The sequence below is a fragment of the Lissotriton vulgaris genome, chromosome 10, assembly GCF_964263255.1.
Source record: "Lissotriton vulgaris chromosome 10, aLisVul1.2, whole genome shotgun sequence".
NCBI classification, from domain to species: domain Eukaryota; kingdom Metazoa; phylum Chordata; class Amphibia; order Caudata; family Salamandridae; genus Lissotriton; species Lissotriton vulgaris.
Window position 1 is genome coordinate 1,032,947,494 of NC_141698.1, and position 21,811 is coordinate 1,032,969,304.

Consider the following 21,811-nt stretch of genomic DNA (forward strand, 5'->3'; position numbering starts at 1 on the left):
GAATGCAAGAGCGGGGGTGGTGGCAGCCACCCAAAAAACCTTCCCAGCTCACTTCAGTGTCTGGGTCCCCTTCTTCCAGCTATAGCAATGCAGGCAATGCACTTCCACTGCCTGGGAAGCTACCCTCACCCCTTCCTGTGCCGTGCTAAACCAAAGGCATCCAAATGGATCCCACTTTGCTTTGAAAAATTATACTGTGAGGCAAACTTTAAGGTTACACATCAGAAGAACCCTGCTTAAGCATTTACAGAATCTCCATTTCGATCTTATCCAGTATATTCCCTCATATTGCTCTAGTCATGAGGTTATGACAAGATTCTGGAGGGGGTGCTGGCTTGTTTCTCTGAGGTGCTAAGTTTGGAGCTCCCCAACTCACCGAAGCTAGTCCTCCTGCATGTTATGGAAGGGATTGGGGAAATATCTACAAGGGCCATCTTATGCTCCTGGGCTTTACCCTGGCAAAGAGGGACATAGCTAGGGCCTGGAAGGCAGCGGTCGCTCCCCCGATCTCCACATGGAAAAAATGTCTAGACTTTTGCATGGGCCTGGAGATCCCGGTATTTGAGGCCAGGGGATGTCCCCGGGAGCACTACAAGATCTGGAGGCGCTGGGCTAACTATTGAGGCCTGGAGCTTGAGCCGCCGCAGGGAGACCGGAGTCGGGACCCAGGGTGACCTCCATATCTCTTGCTGTTTTGTTTCCTTCTGCTTTGTTTCTATTTGTTATTTGTTTGTTGCCCCTGGACAGGACAATTGTTTAACCCCTTCGATGCTGATGACGGAGCGGTTCCGTCATCAGCATCGGTTGGGCTGTGCTGATGACGGAACCGCTCCGTCATCAGTACAGCCCTGGGGGGGAGCGCTGGCGCTCCCCCCCTTGTGCAGGGATCTTCGTTGTTTTAGCAGGGGTGGCAGCGGAAGACCTTCCCCTGCCACCCCCTGGCCCCCCCACGCTTCCTGGTGACGTCAGCGCGCACAGCGCGCGCCGACGTCATCAGGAAGCGCTGGACGCGCTGGAAGCCATTTGTTTCCAGCGCGTCCAGGAGCAAGGTACGTGTTTGGTGCTCCGGTGGGGCGGGGGGGCCGTTTTTCGGTGCCTTGAGGCATCGGGGGGGAGGAAACTGTATTTCCTCTCCCCTGATGTCCCAATGCAGGTCATTCCTGGTGCACGATCGCGCACAGCGTCGCGATCGTGCACCAGGAATGCCCCACTAGACACCAGGGAGTGATTTTGGCATGATATGTTTGTGCAGGAAGCGACCCCTTGGGCAAGGGTCGCTTCCTTTTGGGGCTAAATAATTTATCAGACTTTTCTGCCCCCCCTGGGACAGATCGGCCGTTTTTTTGGCCGATCTACACCCAGGGTGGGCAGAAAAGCCCACTAGAGCCAGGGATTACTTTGTTTTGAAATCGGAAGCGACCCCTTGGGCAAGGGTCGCTTCCTTTTGGGGGCAAATTATTTTTCAGACTTTTCTGCCCCCCCCGGGGCAGATCGGCCGTTTTTTGGGCCGCATCTGGACCCAGGGGGGGGCAGAAAAGCCCACTAGACACCAGGGATTGATTTTTATTTATAAAGGAAGCGACCCCTTGGGCAAGGGTCGCTTCCTCAGGGGCATACAATATTTTTCAGACTTTTCTGCCCCCCCTGGGTCAACATCGCTCGTTTTAGCGAGCGATCTCGACCCAGGGGGGGCAGAAAAGCCCACTAGACACCAGGGATTGTTTACGTTACGTTTACGTTTGAAAAGGAAGCGACCCCTTGGGCAAGGGTCGCTTCCAGGGGCAAATATTTTGAAATTCAGACTTTTCTGCCCCCCCTGGGTCGACATCGCTCGTTTTAGCGAGCGATCTCGACCCAGGGGGGGCAGAAAAGCCCACTAGACACCAGGGATTTATGTATAATTGTAAAGGAAGCGACCCCTTGGGGAAGGGTCGCTTCCAGGGGCAATATTTTTATAATTCAGACTTTTCTGCCCCCCCTGGGTCGACATCGCTCGTTTTAGCGAGCGATCTCGACCCAGGGGGGGCAGAAAAGCCCACTAGACACCAGGGATTTATGTATAATTGTAAAGGAAGCGACCCCTTGGGGAAGGGTCGCTTCCAGGGGCAATATTTTTATAATTCAGACTTTTCTGCCCCCCCTGGGTCGACATCGCTCGTTTTAGCGAGCGATCTCGACCCAGGGGGGGGCAGAAAAGCCCACTAGACACCAGGGATTTATGTATAATTGTAAAGGAAGCGACCCCTTGGGCAAGGGTCGCTTCCAGGGGCAGTTATTTTGTCATTCAGACTTTTCTGCCCCCCCTGGGTCGACATCGCTCGTTTTAGCGAGCGATCTCGACCCAGGGGGGGCAGAAAAGCCCACTAGACACCATGGATTTATGTATAGTTGTAAAGGAAGCGACCCCTTGGGGAAGGGTCGCTTCCTAGGGCCATCATTTTTCAATGCAGACTTTTCTGCCCCCCCCTGGGTGCAGATCGCCCATGTTAGTGCGTTATCTGGACCCAGGGGGGGCAGAAAAGCCCACTAGACACCAGGGATTTATTTCTAATTGTAAAGGAAGCGACCCCCTTGGGGAAGGGTCGCTTCCTAGTGGCCCATAATTTTTTGTAGACTTGTCTGCCCCCCCCTGGGGGCAGATCACCCATTTTTTGGGCCACATCTGGACCCAGGGGGGGTAGAAAAGCCCACTAGACACCAGGGATTTTAGTATATTTATAACGGAAGCGACCCCTTGGGCAAGGGTCGCTTCCAGGGGTTTATAATGATTTATAATCTTCCCCCCTTGGGGACAGACACCCCATTTGTGACATACCCTGTGACATAGCCTGTTGTAATGTGTGTTGTTTTTTTTTCTCTTTAGAGTGTTGCAGTGTGCGGTTCCGTTACTGGTTGTTCTGCTGTTTCTGTAGTTGTATGTGTTTGGTAAGAGACCTCTTTTTTGTTCAATTGTACTGTGATTGTATTTTTTTGAAAAGTGTGTAGTAAAATACGAGTATGTTTGGTTTCTGATTGTAAAACATGTTTTGCATTTGTTTTTGATGTGTCCTTCTGTAGATGTAAGTGTGTTTTTTTCTTCTTTCTAGTGGGATATCGTTGCCCCTTTGCTGTGTCTTTGCAGAGTAGGTGCTGGTGAGTGTAGTTGTGTCTTGTAAGTGAATTGTATATATTTTCTAAATTAGTTTTTTTTTTTGGAAAAGTCTTACATTTTTCATCTTACTTTGCGCAGTGTTGGGGTTGTTGTTGTTTGTGCAGACTCCTTTATTTGTAAGGATAATGGCTAGCCGCCGGATTACTGCTCAGCAAGTTGTTGGATTGCTTTTTGATTCTTCCTCTGACCATGGTCCAGAGTCTGACTCTGATTCTGAACCAGAGGTGGGAGGTGAAGATTCAGGTAGTGAGTTTTCTCTACACATGGCTTCATCTGATGATGAAGACACTCTGAGTGCTGATGAAGCTACTTTTGGTGTGGATGATGTGCCTGTGGTTGCGGAGGACATTGCTGCGCCTGTGGTTGCAGAGGACATTGTTGTGTCTGTGGTTGCGGAGGACATTCCTGTGCCAATAGTGCGGCAAGAGACATCTGGGCTGCAGCCTGGGGTTGCTAGTATTCCTGTTGGTGCAGTAAGACGAGAGGCAGCTGGGCGGCAGCCTGCGGCTGCAAGACTTGATGTTGAAAGTTCTGACCTCTGGGTTGCACCAGGCATGGTGCAGCCGGCATTGCCTGAATTTACTGGTGTTCCAGGGTGTAGGGTGAACACAGAAAACTTTTTGCCTATTGATTTTTTCAAGTTGTTTATGGATGATGTGTTTGTGGCAGAGATTGTAGAGCAGACTAATTTGTATGCTGAAAATTTTTTGAGGGTGAACAGTGCCAGCCTTAAGCCCCACGCTAGAGCTACCCGGTGGACTCCCACAAATTTGGAGGAGATGAAAAAGTTTTTGGGTTTAACTTTTTTGATGGGCTTGCTTAGGAAACCATCAATGGCTTCATATTGGTCTACTAGTCCCTTGATGGCTACAGCTATATTTCCGGCAGTCATGAGTCGTGATCGGTATTTGCTTCTGCTTCGGATGATGCATTTTGTTGACAATAGTCTTGCTTTGCCACGAGATCACCCTGATTGTGACCGTCTTTTCAAGATTCGGCCTGTCATTGATCATTTCGTTGATCGATTTTCTGAGATCTTTTATCCTGGGAAAGAAATTGCAGTGGACGAGTCTTTGCTGTTGTTCAAAGGTCGCTTGGTATTTCGGCAATACATTCCTAGTAAGAGGGCACGCTATGGAATCAAACTGTATATGCTGTGTGACAGTGAGACTGGATATGTCTCTAATTTCAGGGTGTACACTGGTAAGGAATCCAGGATTAACCCCCCTGGTTGTCCGTCGACTTTTGGAGTGACTGAGAAAATTGTGTGGGAACTTGGTCGTGGATTGTTTAACAAAGGCCATCATTTGTATGTCGATAACTTCTACACTGGTGTGCGGTTGTTCAGGGAATTGGGCAAAGTGGACACTGTTGCTTGTGGCACAATCCGCTCAAACCGTAAAGGTTTCCCAAAAGAACTTGTGTGTCAGAAGCTTGCTCGGGGACAGTGTAGTGCATTGCGTTGTGAGGAGCTTCTAGCTGTGAAGTTTTCAGACAGGAGAGATGTCTACATGTTGACTACAATACATGATGAAAGCACTGAACCGGTGACTGTTTGGGGTCAGGTTGCAGAAGTGCGCAAACCTGTGTGCATAATGCACTACAATAAGTACATGGGTGGTGTTGACAGAGTAGACCAGAGGTTGGAACCGTATGCTGCTCTTCGTAAGGCTTACATTTGGTACAAGAAGTTGGCTATCCATCTTTTCCACTTGGCAACCTTTAATGCTTTTGTTGTGTTCCAGAAATCATGTCCCCAGTCAAAGATTACTTTTGAAAAGTTTCAGGAGTCTGTAATAGGCAGCCTTGTTTTAGTTGAACAGGCAAGTGTTCCTAGAGTTGGAGTGGTGGAGGATATTGCCAGATTGAAAGATCGCCATTTTCCTGGTCAAATTCCTCCTACAACCTCAAAAGACTTTCCCAGTCGGAGATGTAGAGTCTGTTGGCGAAGAGGTTTGCGGAAGGAGGTTCGTATGTACTGCCCTGACTGCCCTTCAAACCCCGGGCTGTGTGTACCTGCTTGTTATAGATTGTACCACACGCAAAATAATTTTTGGGAGTATCAATGAGTGGTAAAGTGAACTGGTTGGTCTTATTGTTCAGTTTCAAAGTTTGCATTTGTGTAGTCTTTTTAGTGTAGTTGTTGAGTTAGTAGATTTGTATCAATTTGCAATTTGTTTTTGTTTTTCTTTCATTTTCAAAAAAAACTAAAGTATGATGTTGGTTTGCGTGTAGTGTCCTTGTCTGACGGTGTGCATGGTTTGGCGCTTGGCTGCCGGTGTCTGTGGACTGGTGCTTGTCTGGCGGTGTGCGTGGTCTGGTGTTTTGTTGGCCGTGTGCGTGCTCTTGCGCTTGCCTGGTGTTGTGTTTGGATTTGTGCTTGGCTGGTGGTGTGCGTGGAGTGGCGCTTGGCTGGTAGTGTGCGTGGAGTGGCGCTTGGCTGGTGGTGTGCGTGGAGTGATACTTGGCTGTCTGTGCACGAAGTGGTGCTTGGCTGGCGGTGTGTGTGGAGTGGTGCTTGGCTGGTGGTGTGTGTGGAGTGGCGCTTGGCTGGTGGTGTGCATGGAGTGCTACTTGGCTGGCGGTGTGCATGGTCCGGTGCTTGGATGGTGGTGCGCGTGGAGTGGCGCTTGGCTGGCGGTGTGTGTGGAGTGGTACTTGGCTGTCTGTGCACGGAGGGGTGCTTGGCTGGCGTTGTGTGTGGAGTGCCGCTTGGCTTGCAGTGTGCGTGGTGTGTTGCTTGGCTGGTGGTGTGTGTGGAGTGGTACTTGGCTGTCGGTGTGCGCTGAGTGGTGTTTGGCTAGTGGTGTGCATGGTCTGGTGCTTGGGTGGTGGTGTCGGTGGACTGGCGCTCGGCTGGCGGTGTGTGAGTAGTTACTTTGGTCACTACACACACTGCTAGGTGAGTGACACTCCACGCAGTCCATCATTTTGTGTTGTTGAAATGTCAGAAATGTGGGCGTGTGAAAGTGATGGGCCCTTGAATGGCGCTGTCTGCTGGTGTGAGTGTTGAAATGTGATGGGTCCGCGGCTGGCGGTGTGAATGTTTTGTATGTGTCACACGTACGAAAGGTGTATGAATGGCCTGTAAAGAGGTTGGTGCCTTGACGTGGCTTTACAGCTCACGAGCTGTGAGTCAGTGGTTCAGTTTATCATACTTTCAATTATACGCAGTGTATTTCATTTTTTTGAAATTACTTGCAAATACAATTGTATGTACAGAATCATCACTCACCCTCGTGCCAAATCCCACCAGAATGTGTGTGTGCTTGCGGATTTGATGGCTGTGCAGTAATGTTTGTCTTTTATCTCTTTCTGAAGTAGGGTGTACCTTGTCCCTTATTGTGATTGTTGTAATGTGTTGCTGTTCTTTCCGGATGGTGTCAATGGTCTGGTTTGTATCAGGTATGAAAGGCGCGTGAATGGCCTGTAAAACGGTTGGTGCCTTGTCGTGGCTTTACAGCTCACGAGTCGCGAGTCACTGGTTCGGTTTTTATGCATTTATTTATTGACAGAGCATTTCATTTTTTGAAATATCTTGTTAATTAAATTTTATGTACTGAACCATCACTCGCCCTCGTGCCAAATCCAACCTGTATGTGTGTGTCTTTGAGGAATAGTTAGCCGTGCCTTGAATGTTTGACTTTTGAGTAACTCTGTTACGGTGTACATTATAGCCATAAATAACTTACTAAAATTAGTTATTATTGTTAAACCATGGAAGTATATGGTCATGTCTTTCTGGTGAATTCTATTGTTGATTTTTATCCAGAATCTCCTGCAAACTTGAAATTGTCTGTCACAATTTCCTTGAATCACACGCTCTCACATTGAAAACTTAATTCTCCACCGTACAATTTGAACCGTTTCCTGTTGCAGCCACTATGCCTACCCACGCAAGTGAGGTACCATTTTTATCGGGAGACCTGGGGGAACGCTGGGTGGGAGGAAATTTGTGTGAGCCCAGTGATGCCACGCTTTCCCATGCAAAAAAGTTTGACAAAAAAGGATTTTTTTAAGCTAAAATTGAGGTTTGCAAGGGATTCTGGGTAAAGGAACGTTGGAGGATCCACGCAAGCCATACCTCCTTGGAAGCCCCCGGGTGTCTACTTTTCAGAAATGTGTGGGTTTGGTAGGTTTCCCTAAATGGCCGTCTCGCACGGGGCCAAAAACCCAGGTAACCCCTCTTGCAAAAGCTGGTGGGATTGACATTCAATACCACCAGCTTTTGAAAGAGGGGTTACCTGGGTTTTTGGCCCCTTGCGAGACGGCCATGTAGGAAAACCTACCAAACCCACACATTTATGAAAAGTAGACACCCGGGGGCTTCCAAGGAGGTATGGTTTGCGTGGATCCTCCAACGTTCCTTTACCCAGAATCCCTTGCAAACCTCAATTTTTGCAGAAAAAGTCAGTTTTTTCACACTTTTTTTGTGTGGGAAAGCGTGGCGTCACTGGGCTCACACAAATTTCCTCCCACCCAACGTTCCCCCAGGTCTCCCGATAAAAATGGTACCTCACTTGCGTGGGTAGGCATAGTGGCTGCGAAAGGAAATGGTTCAAATTGTACGGTGGTGAATTTACAATACCAAATTGCAAAACAACCTTGATTTTGGGGGGGGGGCACCTGAGTTTTTGGCCCGGGGCTCGGTGGTATTCTTTGGAAAGTACAAAACCCAAACAGTTCTGAAAAGTAGACCCCCGGGGGAGTCCAGGGAGGTATGGCATGCGTGGGTCCCCGAACGTTTTCCTACCCAGAACACCTTGCAAACCTTAAAATTAGGTAAAATATTCACTTTTTCAAACTTTTTTGCGTGGAATCACCGTGCCGGCAAAAATGTCCTACCACCCAGCGCTCCCCTTGTTCTCCCGAGTAAAAGGATACCTCACTTGTGTGGGTGCCCCAAAGCAGAACAGGCCAAAAACGAATGTTGAAAAAAGTAGTATTTCAGTGTAACAAATTAAGCCCCCCTGCCTTAGTCACAGGCCTTTGGCCCACCCACACAAGTGAGGTATCATTTTACTCGGGAGAACAAGGGGAACGCAGGGTGGTAGGACATTTGTGCCGACACGGCGATCCCACGCAAAAATGTATGGAAAACTGTTTTTTTAACCTAAATTTGTGGTTTGCAGGGATTTCTGGGTAGGAAAACATTGGGGGACCCACGCATGCCATACCTCCCTGGACTCCCCCGGGTGTCTAGTTTTCAGAACTGTTTGGGTTTGGTAGTTTCCAAAGATGGCCGCCGAGCCCCGGTCCAAAAACTCAGTCCCCCCCCCAAAAAAAAGAAGGTAATCTTGCTATTGGTTATTGTAATGTCTCCACCGTACGATTTGGACCGTTTCCTGTTGCAGCCACTATGCCTACCCACGCAAGTGAGGTACCATTTTTATCGGGAGACCTGGGGGAACGCTGGGTGGGAGGAAATTTGTGTGAGCCCAGTGACGCCACGCTTTCCCACACAAAAAAAGTGTGTAAAAACTGATTTTTCCATCAAACATTGAGGTTTGCAAGGGATTCTGGGTAAAGGAACGTTGGAGGATCCACGCAAGCCATACCTCCTTGGAAGCCCCCGGGTGTCTACTTTTCAGAAATGTGTGGGTTTGGTAGGTTTCCCTAGATGGCCGTCTCGCACGGGGCCAAAAACCCAGGTACCCCCTCTTTCAAAAGCTGGTGGGATTGAATGTCAATCCCACCAGCTTTTGAAAGAGGGGGTACCTGGGTTTTTGGCCCCGTGCGAGACGGCCATCTAGGGAAACCTACCAAACCCACACATTTCTGAAAAGTAGACACCCGGGGGCTTCCAAGGAGGTATGGCTTGCGTGGATCCTCCAACGTTCCTTTACCCAGAATCCCTTGCAAACCTCAATGTTTGATGGAAAAATCAGTTTTTACACACTTTTTTTGTGTGGGAAAGCGTGGCGTCACTGGGCTCACACAAATTTCCTCCCACCCAGCGTTCCCCCAGGTCTCCCGATAAAAATGGTACCTCACTTGCGTGGGTAGGCATAGTGGCTGCAACAGGAAACGGTCCAAATCGTACGGTGGAGACATTACAATAACCAATAGCAAGATTACCTTCTTTTTTTTGGGGGGGGGACTGAGTTTTTGGACCGGGGCTCGGCGGCCATCTTTGGAAACTACCAAACCCAAACAGTTCTGAAAACTAGACACCCGGGGGAGTCCAGGGAGGTATGGCATGCGTGGGTCCCCCAATGTTTTCCTACCCAGAAATCCCTGCAAACCACAAATTTAGGTTAAAAAAACAGTTTTCCATACATTTTTGCGTGGGATCGCCGTGTCGGCACAAATGTCCTACCACCCTGCGTTCCCCTTGTTCTCCCGAGTAAAATGATACCTCACTTGTGTGGGTGGGCCAAAGGCCTGTGACTAAGGCAGGGGGGCTTAATTTGTTACACTGAAATACTACTTTTTTCAACATTCGTTTTTGGCCTGTTCTGCTTTGGGGCACCCACACAAGTGAGGTATCCTTTTACTCGGGAGAACAAGGGGAGCGCTGGGTGGTAGGACATTTTTGCCGGCACGGTGATTCCACGCAAAAAAGTTTAAAAAAGTGAATATTTTACCTAATTTTAAGGTTTGCAAGGTGTTCTGGGTAGGAAAAAGTTCGGGGACCCACGCATGCCATACCTCCCTGGACTCCCCCGGGGGTCTACTTTTCAGAACTGTTTGGGTTTTGTACTTTCCAAAGAATACCACCGAGCCCCGGGCCAAAAACTCAGGTGCCCCCCCCCCAAAATCAAGGTTGTTTTGCAATTTGGTATTGTAAATTCACCACCGTACAATTTGAACCATTTCCTTTCGCAGCCACTATGCCTACCCAGGCAAGTGAGGTACCATTTTTCTCGGGAGACCTGGGGGAACGCTGGGTGGGTGGAAATTTGTTGATCCACGCAGGTTCCGGAACTTTCCACCACAGAAATGTGAGGAAAATGCGTTTTTTTTTCTAATTTCTTAGCTTTGCAAGGGATTCTGGGTAAGAGAACCTGGGGGTAGGCAGACGAGTGACCCCATCCTGAATTCCCCTGGGTGTCTACTTTTCAAAAATGTATAGGTTTGCTAGGTTTCCCTAGGTGCCGGCAGAGCTAGGGTTCAAAAACAAAAGGTAGTCTCTTTCCCCAAAACGTGCACAATTTCACTGAAAAATTGAGTTGTGACCACGTTGCTTTTTGCACTGTTTCCTGTCGCAGCCACTATGCCTACCCAGGCAAGTGAGGTACCATTTTTCTCGGGAGACCTGGGGGAACGCTGGGTGGGTGGAAATTTGTTGATCCACGCAGATTCCGGAACTTTCCACCACAGAAATGTGAGGAAAATGCGTTTTTTTTTCCAATTTCTTAGTTTTGCAAGGGATTCTGGGTAAGAGAACCTGGGGGTAGGCAGTCGAGTGACCCCATCCTGAATTCCCCTGGGTGTCTACTTTTCAAAAATATATAGGTTTGCTAGGTTTCCCTAGGTGCCGGCAGAGCTAGGGTTCAAAAACAAAAGGTAGTCTCTTTGCCCAAAACGTGCACAATTTCACTGAAAAATTGAGTTGTGACCACGTTGCGTTTTGCACTGTTTCCTGTCGCAGCCACTATGCCTACCCAGGCAAGTGAGGTACCATTTTTCTCGGGAGACCTGGGGGAACGCTGGGTGGGTGGAAATTTGTTGATCCACGCAGATTCCGGAACTTTCCACCACAGAAATGTGAGGAAAATGCGTTTTTTTTCCAATTTCTTAGCTTTGCAAGGGATTCTGGGTAAGAGAACCTGGGGGTAGGCAGTCGAGTGACCCCATCCTGAATTCCCCTGGGTGTCTACTTTTCAAAAATGTATAGGTTTGCTAGGTTTCCCTAGGTGCCGGCAGAGCTAGGGTTCAAAAAGAAAAGGTAGTCTCTTTGCCCAAAACGTGCACAATTTCACTGAAAAATTGAGTTGTGACCACGTTGCGTTTTGCACTGTTTCCTGTCGCAGCCACTATGCCTACCCAGGCAAGTGAGGTACCATTTTTCTCGGGAGACCTGGGGGAACGCTGGGTGGGTGGAAATTTGTTGATCCACGCAGATTCCGGAACTTTCCACCACAGAAATGTGAGGAAAATGCGTTTTTTTTCCCAATTTCTTAGATTTGCAAGGGATTCTGGGTAAGAGAACCTGGGGGTAGGCAGACGAGTGACCCCATCCTGAATTCCCCTGGGTGTCTACTTTTCAAAAATGTATAGGTTTGCTAGGTTTCCCTAGGTGCCGGCAGAGCTAGGGTTCAAAAACAAAAGGTAGTCTCTTTCCCCAAAACGTGCACAATTTCACTGAAAAATTGAGTTGTGACCACGTTGCGTTTTGCACTGTTTCCTGTCGCAGCCACTATGCCTACCCAGGCAAGTGAGGTACCATTTTTCTCGGGAGACCTGGGGGAACGCTGGGTGGGTGGAAATTTGTTGATCCACGCAGATTCCGGAACTTTCCACCACAGAAATGTGAAGAAAATGCGTTTTTTTTTCCAATTTCTTAGCTTTGCAAGGGATTCTGGGTAAGAGAACCTGGGGGTAGGCAGTCGAGTGACCCCATCCTGAATTCCCCTGGGTGTCTACTTTTCAAAAATGTATAGGTTTGCTAGGTTTCCCTAGGTGCCGGCAGAGCTAGGGTTCAAAAACAAAAGGTAGTCTCTTTCCCCAAAACGTGCACAATTTCACTGAAAAATTGAGTTGTGACCACGTTGCGTTTTGCACTGTTTCCTGTCGCAGCCACTATGCCTACCCAGGCAAGTGAGGTACCATTTTTCTCGGGAGACCTGGGGGAACGCTGGGTGGGTGGAAATTTGTTGATCCACGCAGATTCCGGAACTTTCCACCACAGAAATGTGAGGAAAATGCGTTTTTTTTTCCAATTTCTTAGCTTTGCAAGGGATTCTGGGTAAGAGAACCTGGGGGTAGGCAGACGAGTGACCCCATCCTGAATTCCCCTGGGTGTCTACTTTTCAAAAATGTATAGGTTTGCTAGGTTTCCCTAGGTGCCGGCAGAGCTAGGGTTCAAAAACAAAAGGTAGTCTCTTTCCCCAAAACGTGCACAATTTCACTGAAAAATTGAGTTGTGACCACGTTGCTTTTTGCACTGTTTCCTGTTGCAGCCACTATGCCTACCCAGGCAAGTGAGGTACCATTTTTCTCGGGAGACCTGGGGGAACGCTGGGTGGGTGGAAATTTGTTGATCCACGCAGATTCCGGAACTTTCCACCACAGAAATGTGAGGAAAATGCGTTTTTTTTCCAATTTCTTAGCTTTGCAAGGGATTCTGGGTAAGAGAACCTGGGGGTAGGCAGTCGAGTGACCCCATCCTGAATTCCCCTGGGTGTCTACTTTTCAAAAATGTATAGGTTTGCTAGGTTTCCCTAGGTGCCGGCAGAGCTAGGGTTCAAAAAGAAAAGGTAGTCTCTTTGCCCAAAACGTGCACAATTTCACTGAAAAATTGAGTTGTGACCACGTTGCGTTTTGCACTGTTTCCTGTCGCAGCCACTATGCCTACCCAGGCAAGTGAGGTACCATTTTTCTCGGGAGACCTGGGGGAACGCTGGGTGGGTGGAAATTTGTTGATCCACGCAGATTTCGGAACTTTCCACCACAGAAATGTGAGGAAAATGCGTTTTTTTTTCCAATTTCTTAGATTTGCAAGGGATTCTGGGTAAGAGAACCTGGGGGTAGGCAGACGAGTGACCCCATCCTGAATTCCCCTGGGTGTCTACTTTTCAAAAATGTATAGGTTTGCTAGGTTTCCCTAGGTGCCGGCAGAGCTAGGGTTCAAAAACAAAAGGTAGTCTCTTTCCCCAAAACGTGCACAATTTCACTGAAAAATTGAGTTGTGACCACGTTGCGTTTTGCACTGTTTCCTGTCGCAGCCACTATGCCTACCCAGGCAAGTGAGGTACCATTTTTCTCGGGAGACCTGGGGGAACGCTGGGTGGGTGGAAATTTGTTGATCCACGCAGATTCCGGAACTTTCCACCACAGAAATGTGAGGAAAATGCGTTTTTTTTTCCAATTTCTTAGCTTTGCAAGGGATTCTGGGTAAGAGAACCTGGGGGTAGGCAGTCGAGTGACCCCATCCTGAATTCCCCTGGGTGTCTACTTTTCAAAAATGTATAGGTTTGCTAGGTTTCCCTAGGTGCCGGCAGAGCTAGGGTTCAAAAACAAAAGGTAGTCTCTTTGCCCAAAACGTGCACAATTTCACTGAAAAATTGAGTTGTGACCACGTTGCGTTTTGCACTGTTTCCTGTCGCAGCCACTATGCCTACCCAGGCAAGTGAGGTACCATTTTTCTCGGGAGACCTGGGGGAACGCTGGGTGGGTGGAAATTTGTTGATCCACGCAGATTCCGGAACTTTCCACCACAGAAATGTGAGGAAAATGCGTTTTTTTTTCCAATTTCTTAGCTTTGCAAGGGATTCTGGGTAAGAGAACCTGGGGGTAGGCAGACAAGTGACCCCATCCTGAATTCCCCTGGGTGTCTACTTTTCAAAAATGTATAGGTTTGCTAGGTTTCCCTAGGTGCCGGCAGAGCTAGGGTTCAAAAACAAAAGGTAGTCTCTTTCCCCAAAACGTGCACAATTTCACTGAAAAATTGAGTTGTGACCACGTTGCTTTTTGCACTGTTTCCTGTCGCAGCCACTATGCCTACCCAGGCAAGTGAGGTACCATTTTTCTCGGGAGACCTGGGGGAACGCTGGGTGGGTGGAAATTTGTTGATCCACGCAGATTCCGGAACTTTCCACCACAGAAATGTGAGGAAAATGCGTTTTTTTTTTCAATTTCTTAGCTTTGCAAGGGATTCTGGGTAAGAGAACCTGGGGGTAGGCAGTCGAGTGACCCCATCCTGAATTCCCCTGGGTGTCTACTTTTCAAAAATGTATAGGTTGGCTAGGTTTCCCTAGGTGCCGGCAGAGCTAGGGTTCAAAAAGAAAAGGTAGTCTCTTTCCCCAAAACGTGCACAATTTCACTGAAAAATTGAGTTGTGACCACGTTGCGTTTTGCACTGTTTCCTGTCGCAGCCACTATGCCTACCCAGGCAAGTGAGGTACCATTTTTCTCGGGAGACCTGGGGGAACGCTGGGTGGGTGGAAATTTGTTGATCCACGCAGATTCCGGAACTTTCCACCACAGAAATGTGAGGAAAATGCGTTTTTTTTCCAATTTCTTAGCTTTGCAAGGGATTCTGGGTAAGAGAACCTGGGGGTAGGCAGACGAGTGACCCCATCCTGAATTCCCCTGGGTGTCTACTTTTTAAAAATGTATAGGTTTGCTAGGTTTCCCTAGGTGCCGGCAGAGCTAGGGTTCAAAAAGAAAAGGTAGTCTCTTTCCCCAAAACGTGCACAATTTCACTGAAAAATTGAGTTGTGACCACGTTGCGTTTTGCACTGTTTCCTGTCGCAGCCACTATGCCTACCCAGGCAAGTGAGGTACCATTTTTCTCGGGAGACCTGGGGGAACGCTGGGTGGGTGGAAATTTGTTGATCCACGCAGATTCCGGAACTTTCCACCACAGAAATGTGAGGAAAATGCGTTTTTTTTCCAATTTCTTAGCTTTGCAAGGGATTCTGGGTAAGAGAACCTGGGGGTAGGCAGTCGAGTGACCCCATCCTGAATTCCCCTGGGTGTCTACTTTTCAAAAATGTATAGGTTTGCTATGTTTCCCTAGGTGCCGGCAGAGCTAGGGTGCAAAAACTACAGGTAGGCACTTTGCTAAAAAAGGGTCAATTTGTAACTGCAAAATTTAGGTGTCACCACTTTGCATTTTGCGCCGTTTCCTGTCGCAGCCACGAGGGCGACCCACACAAGTGAGGTACCGTTTTTATCGGGAGACTTGGGGTAATTCAGATTTGTAAATCAACTGTTATTACCAATTGAGCTTTTGCGCATTTCTCCCTTTCAATGAAAGACATTGTGTAAAAAAAATATTTTTTTGAAAAATGACCAATAATTCTCATGCTAGTATGAGTATTCCCAATTTTGAAAATTAGCAATAATATACTGTTTCTGAACTCTATATTTTGTTCCCAATTCAGAAATACATAGGTGTCGTTCATACAGATTTTTCCATGTATACATTTTCCAAGACAAAGTGCTCTATACCCAGTAAATGAAAAAATACCACTGCAAGTTGCTGCTCAGTTTTTGGATCTGGGTTCGTCGGGTTCTTGGTGAAACTACAAGTCCTATATATCCCCACAACTAGGAAGGTCTAACGGATGTAACGGTATATTGCTTTCTAAGAGCTGTCAAAACTAGAAAAAGTTATAGGTGAAAACGTTGAGACAAAAGGCTGTTTTTTTCAACAAATTTTCAATTATTCCAATATTTAACTGTTAGTTTCTATAAAGAAACCTTCATGGATTTAGACAAATGACCCCTTTCTGAATTCAGAATTTTGTCTACTTTTTGAAAATGTACAGCTTTCTAGGATCCATTATTGCTTTCATACTCATTTCTACCATTAACTGGAAGGAGGTGGAAAGCTCTAAAAATAGCAAAAATAGGCTATGTCCCAGAAAAATGCCAAAACTGTGTGAAAAATGTCGGTTCTCTGACAAAAGACTGTCATTTCCTAAAAGCTGAGAAAATGGAGATTTCAGCCCCACAAACCCTTTTTTGATAACATTTTCAGGGAAAAACCCAGAGGCTTTCATTTGCAGCCCGTTTTTCCCATTTTTCTGAAAAAAACAAAAAAATCACTATATTTTGGTTAATTTCTGGGACCCCTCCAAGGTAATCCACAAACCCTGGGCACCTTTAGAATCCACATGATGTTGGAAGAAAAGGACGCAAATTTGGCGTGGATACCTTATGTGGTCAAAAAGTTACAAGGGCCTAAGCGCGCACTACCCCAAATCGCCAAAAAAGGGCTTAGCACAGGAGGGGAAAAGGCCTAGCAGCGAAGGGGTTAATAGCTAATGAAGCCTTATATTGTACATGGCAGTTTGTGTAAGTGATATGTAGCTCTGGTATAGATGGCAGTGCAGGGGGTGGGTGGGGGGGGGGGCTGTTGTTCTAAGGGTTTGATTTTATATGCATTGCCTTTCATTTTCTCCTGAATCTTTATGAAAAAAATGGTCAAATTCATTTTTTGTATCTTGCATGCGGCAGTTGTCTCTGAGGATGAGAGATCTGCGTCATATGTGATATTTTGGTAAATAAAATCTGTTTAAAAAAAAAAATCATACTTTCAGTATCTGAATATGCATGTACTGTAACCCTTCCTGCCACGCTTTCCCACATCTGTTTGGTGTAGGTGAGGTTCAATAAGGGACTGCTTTCCCAACAGGTTGATTCGCTATGCCGCCGTCAACATACATGTGACAATAATGAAGGATGGCTACTTTTGAAATGCACTGAAATTTTGCAGGCACGGTAGAAAACGTTATTTGTCCCAAGATCACACAAGATCACACAAGCCCCCACTGGAACTCCCTAGTGTCTTCACAGCCTTGAAGCTGCACCAGAATATGGCCATGTGTCTAGCTGCAGAGCTGGAAATCCAAAATGGCTTCTAAGATGATCATAGAGCCAGACACTTCGTTGTGAAGATGAAGGAGGTCCACTGTAAACTGGCATCACTGACCATTCACTGCTTCCATTTCATCGGCCCAGCGTATCATGAGGGAAAAATTCCAAGACACATGCTCATTCGACGTTTGCAAAGTGTTCTTGGCAAAACTGATGACTAGGAAGGTGACCCTTTAATTTGTCAACCGACCATCCAACAATGAGACAACGCCTCTTCTGCAGTAGGGTTAAAACCCTGCTACTCTACATCATATGCGATGACTGCCACTTGAGGAGATTTGGTACAGTAAATGTGTCATATGTGTGTTTTTACACACTCACTCACTCAATTAATCACTAGCTTAACCACTAGACAACATTTCCTCACTGAAGCTGTTCAGCCTGCTGCACTGTCTTTCTGCTTTACTGGCTCATATTTAACAAACATAGAGGTTTTTCTTTTTGTGAAGCCCTGCAATTTACCAGATGGGAGCATCAGAGCACTATGGGAGGTGGGGATGAGGTCAAAGTCTTCATGGTGGAGAGATATGCAAACTTCCAGCAAAGAAGAAGGTGTCTGTGGGCGTGATTCCTCACCCAGATGACCATCTGTGTCGACAAAGCCTCTACAAATGTAGCAATGCCCACAGTCCTGGCATGGTGTAGGAGGTAAGAATTATCATACTTCTGACCAGCAGAACTATCCCTTTCATGAATGGCCTTCAAGGTGGACAGAACGAAGGGGACACAGACTGGAGCCAAGGACAGTACGAATCTACAGCATTTGCTTTCTTGGCATACCTGGTCTTGTAAAGCCCTAAGAGGCTTCAAGTTCTCCTGGTGTGGCTACCAATTCTAATTTCAAGGAAAATCGGAAATTCTTTGTCAAAACATTAACCTAAAATTGCTTGATCTGACCCACCAAAATATTTTGTCAAGTGCCTAAAGAAGGGCTTGACTTGACAACCATTGCTTTGTAAAGAAAGCCTCATTACCATTCCAAAGGTAATAAATTGTTGAATATGCAGATGCATCAACCTGAAGGTGGTCGTTAGTGCTCAAACATCATGAGAATTAAAACAGAGACAACCGAGTTTTCGAGAATGGCGAGTCTCGTGCAAGAGAAGGATTCACACCACCCATTGCACACTGGATACACTCATGTGCTTACCTGTCGGGCCACTCTTCGCGCCTCCCAGTAGGGCTTGGAGTCTTCTACTGCCTTCCCAATCTTCTTCAGCAATTCATCGAGCTTGACCGTTGCTTCCACTAAAACGGATCGAAACTTCTGGCGGGCGTCCTACAAAGAGGCAAAGAGCACAAATCATTTAATATGGAAGGGAAAAATATCCACTTCAAAGATTGCCATTCCTATGTTTGTGCACTGACACCCCTTCTCTTTATTGTATCTGTGGGTACCATAAACCTGCTATGGGAATGATGGCATTTTAAAATCATGTTCTTGGTGGAACAGCTAGATCACCATTGCCACATCGCTTAGAATATCTTGCTCAAGAAGACATGAACCACATTTCTTGTTGCGCTTGCTTATTGTGGATCCACTGGGCATCATGGGTAGAGATGTTGAGAGTCACAACGCCCAGATGCGCCGTGAAGCAACCTCTTACTAAATGTTAGAACATAAGGTGCATGGATCAACCAATCAGATTGCTCAGAGAAAGAGCTCTCTTTGGTAAACAATGTCTGTTATGTACTCCGAAGCTTGTCATATAATAATGTCCTACCGGTCAGTAAGAATATCATGGATCACACCTTTTGCTTCTGCTACCCCTTATCCCTTCTACCTGTAAGCGTAATGATGTCACACAACAATGCCTACCACAGACATAGCTTAGGAAGTACATTAGGCAAAACCACATAGTACACATACCTTTTTAAAATCTAAACAAAAGTAAACATTGCTGAGCCAAACATTCTAGAAGGCATTCTAACAGAGATAACCACCCTTACCCTAGTGGGTGTATCACAGAATACTGAAGACAGAAAAATTGTAGGGCCAAAATGTTGTGACAAAAATATAGAGGACCATAACACAGAGAAGGAAACTGCATATAGAAAAGTATATATTTACTATTTTTAACTCCACATCTACATACCTGGAAGATAATATTGTCATGTTATATATCTATAGAGTTATGCAGGGTACACCTATGCTTACATCTGTAAACTTAACTTCACAATATTTTGGCCCCAATATGTTTGCCACAATATTTGACATGAGATTAGATCATAGATATATAAAGATGTAAGGTGATACATGGATGGATAGGTCTGCCAGAGGCAACAAGACAGTTGTTTGTTCACAAAAGCATCAGTGATTTTAAGTGAACAAGATCAGATCTAACCAGTCAAGAAGCAGAGGCTTGTACAGTAATCTTGTCAACATCAGGCCTGGTGCAAGGCTTGTTGATTCTATAAGCCCAGTGATATTTGTCACCAGGAAAAGTGGCCGCAGTTAAAGCTTGCAGGGCGAATCCAGCATTCCCAGGCTGATGGCGCCCAGGATCACACCTAGAGCCTTCTGTAGTCGCCATAGAGCAGAACATTCCTCAGGTCACCCTGAAGGTGAACGGTGATCGCCATTGCAGAGAACCTTTGATTTGCAAAAGAATAATATTTTCAGGCAAACCTTTTTTTCTTTTTTAATGGAGGACAGAGTTGTGTTCTAGTTAATCACTGACCCATGATGAGGGGTGTCCTAAGTGCCGAACATTTCAGCATGCTGTAAAGTGCTCTGCGGATCCATAAAGGGAATCCTGAGACGTGCTTTATTGACTTGTTCCTATTTCAGCAGTAAATACAGTGCCAGGCCCATATATCATTTTAATGCCCCCACATGAAGGTGTAGCCCCACGCAGGGGCACAGCTATCATTAGTGCAGAAGGTGCAGTAGTACCAGGGCCCAGAGAGCCGCGGGCCCCACTACAAAACAATTATATCTCTACTTTAGTATCCACACAGGTGAAGGATACCCATTTTTCGTAGTTGCATTATGGTGCTGGGCACCCATGCTGCACCACTGGCCAGAAGGTGAAACAGGTTCACCTAACACACATCAATAACGCAGGTGGGATCCCTGCGCAAACTCTGGGGGAGGCGCCTACTGCTAGCTAAGCTCCTTTCTACCCCCTGCTGCATTGGATCAGCCCCCTCCGTGAACTGGTGAGCAGAGCACCCTCCTTCCTTAAACCACCAAACACTCCACACCACCACCGACCAGCAGCCAGAGCTCTACTCCTCCCCAAACAATTGCCCCCGGGTCCTCAGGGCACGCGTGCTCTCAGCATCATGTTCGGATGGCTTCACAAGTGTCCAGGACTCTGAGCAGCGTCTGCAGAAAGCATTGGACAAAGGAGTCCTCCTTGCGCTTGACTGGGCTGATTCGCTCCATTTTCCCTCTTTTTTCTTTTCCTTTTTTGGAAACAACTGAATATATAACTTTAGATGGGTTTCTTGCCCAAGGGCAAAATCAAATTTAAAATTTAAAGGATTATCATGTTTTATTTTACAAGCTCCAAGGGCGGTTGAAAATTATGATTTTCTGTCCACTTTAATTAATCTTAAGAGTCTCAGCCCTGTATTTTCTCCCCAGCAGCACCCAAGGAATTGGGATAGGATTCCGGAAGCAGGAGCAGCAAGGCTCACATGAAAGGCAGAAAGACCAGCATTGTGTAAAGCCATCCTGTGCAATGCGCCGCAGAATCCCTCGAGCATCGCGAGGTAATGTTGAGCGATAATGTGTGGAATTCTGCAAACCTTTGCCTGCTTTTACCCAGTACGTGGATCCTGACAAGGGGCTGTGTGCATAGGAAAAGAGTCGAAGAGTGCAGTCATCCCATTGTTCATCACACTACTGCAGTCACATGCCAAGGACCATTGAAAACGAAACCTGAAACAAGAAGTTATGTATGCTTTGACTTGACCAATGAGACGTAGGAGCAATCTCACCGCCTTCCCACCCCAGCGCTCAAAATTATAGGCTTCAAGGATAAGGATGTGGTGTTCTGACCATATGTCTTATTTTAAGGTACAACAGATGAAGTTCCAATTTCCCTATCAGCATCTTTGACGAAGGTAGTTTTGAAGAGGAAGTAGCATCGTTGACGTTTAACCAACACAAGACATAAATCAGGATTGCGGTATTCGAGAACCATGCGAGCTTCGACCAAGAGAAGTTTTGGCTTCTTTTGATTAACATGTACACATTCTGAAAGCATTCTAAGTGTTCAACTTCCATCTACGTGATATCAGAAGATTCATACGCGCTTGCAGATTGCCACAATGAAGATGCAGTTGGTGGCTTCCTCATGGCAAGACAGGGGCTGGAACCACTGTTCATAGCCAATCTTTGGCCCCCACATTTCTTTCTTCACAATCAGACTATGGGGAAAAATTAGGAATGTATGTGTATATTTCTGGTCACAAATTTTGGTAAAGCCACTAGTACGGTGCAATTGTAGTTTTAATAAGCGTAGGATCATGAAATGGGTGGGGGTTTCTGGGTACTAACAGGCGAGGGTAAGGGGGATGCCCGTGCAAACCGCCTGGTACACATACGAAGTCTGGGCTTTGTGGAAGTGTTCACAAACAGTTTGCAGAGCCATTCCCAGCTTGGAAACAGCTAGGTAGACCTTCCCTTTAAAAAAGGTTGGTGTACATGTGTTTCCTGTGTGTAATGTCTGTGGAGCACCCTCCCCAATCATGAGGTAGAGTGGAATGGGCTTTAATGCCTACAACGATGGAAAAAAAGAAAAAAATAAGTCCCAATGAGCATTTTTAATATTACTTTGTGCACGATCTGCAGGATCAAATTTAGGTCAATAGGAGTACCTATGTAAACTTCCATAGAGATCCATGCACACTCCTGCGATTTTTTGGGAATCTCCTAAAAGTTGGGAATATCAGTAAGAAATATGCTATGCACTGATTTCAGACTTTTTAAAGATGTTAGTGAAATTGACTCAATTTTAGTTCAAAACATTCAAATGCAAATGCCAATGTTTTATGTCTATTACTTCACAATAAACATCAGGCACCTGGGAGATTCCTTGCCAATGGGCTATGCTTATTTTACTCCAAGGCAAAATAGATTGTCTTCAGGTGAAGTTG

At 46.5% G+C, this 21,811-nt stretch overlaps 1 protein-coding gene across 1 annotated transcript in view; it reads right to left on the reverse strand.

The window, feature by feature from the left end:
* The window catches only part of SH3BP5 (SH3 domain binding protein 5), a 221,729-nt gene that overhangs the window by 111,772 nt on the left and 88,146 nt on the right, over positions 1-21,811 (reverse strand). The window contains exon 3 of the mRNA XM_086942074.1: positions 17,853-17,981. Coding sequence (XP_086798200.1) covers positions 17,853-17,981 — 129 coding nt within the window. The remainder of the gene's footprint in view (positions 1-17,852; positions 17,982-21,811) is intronic.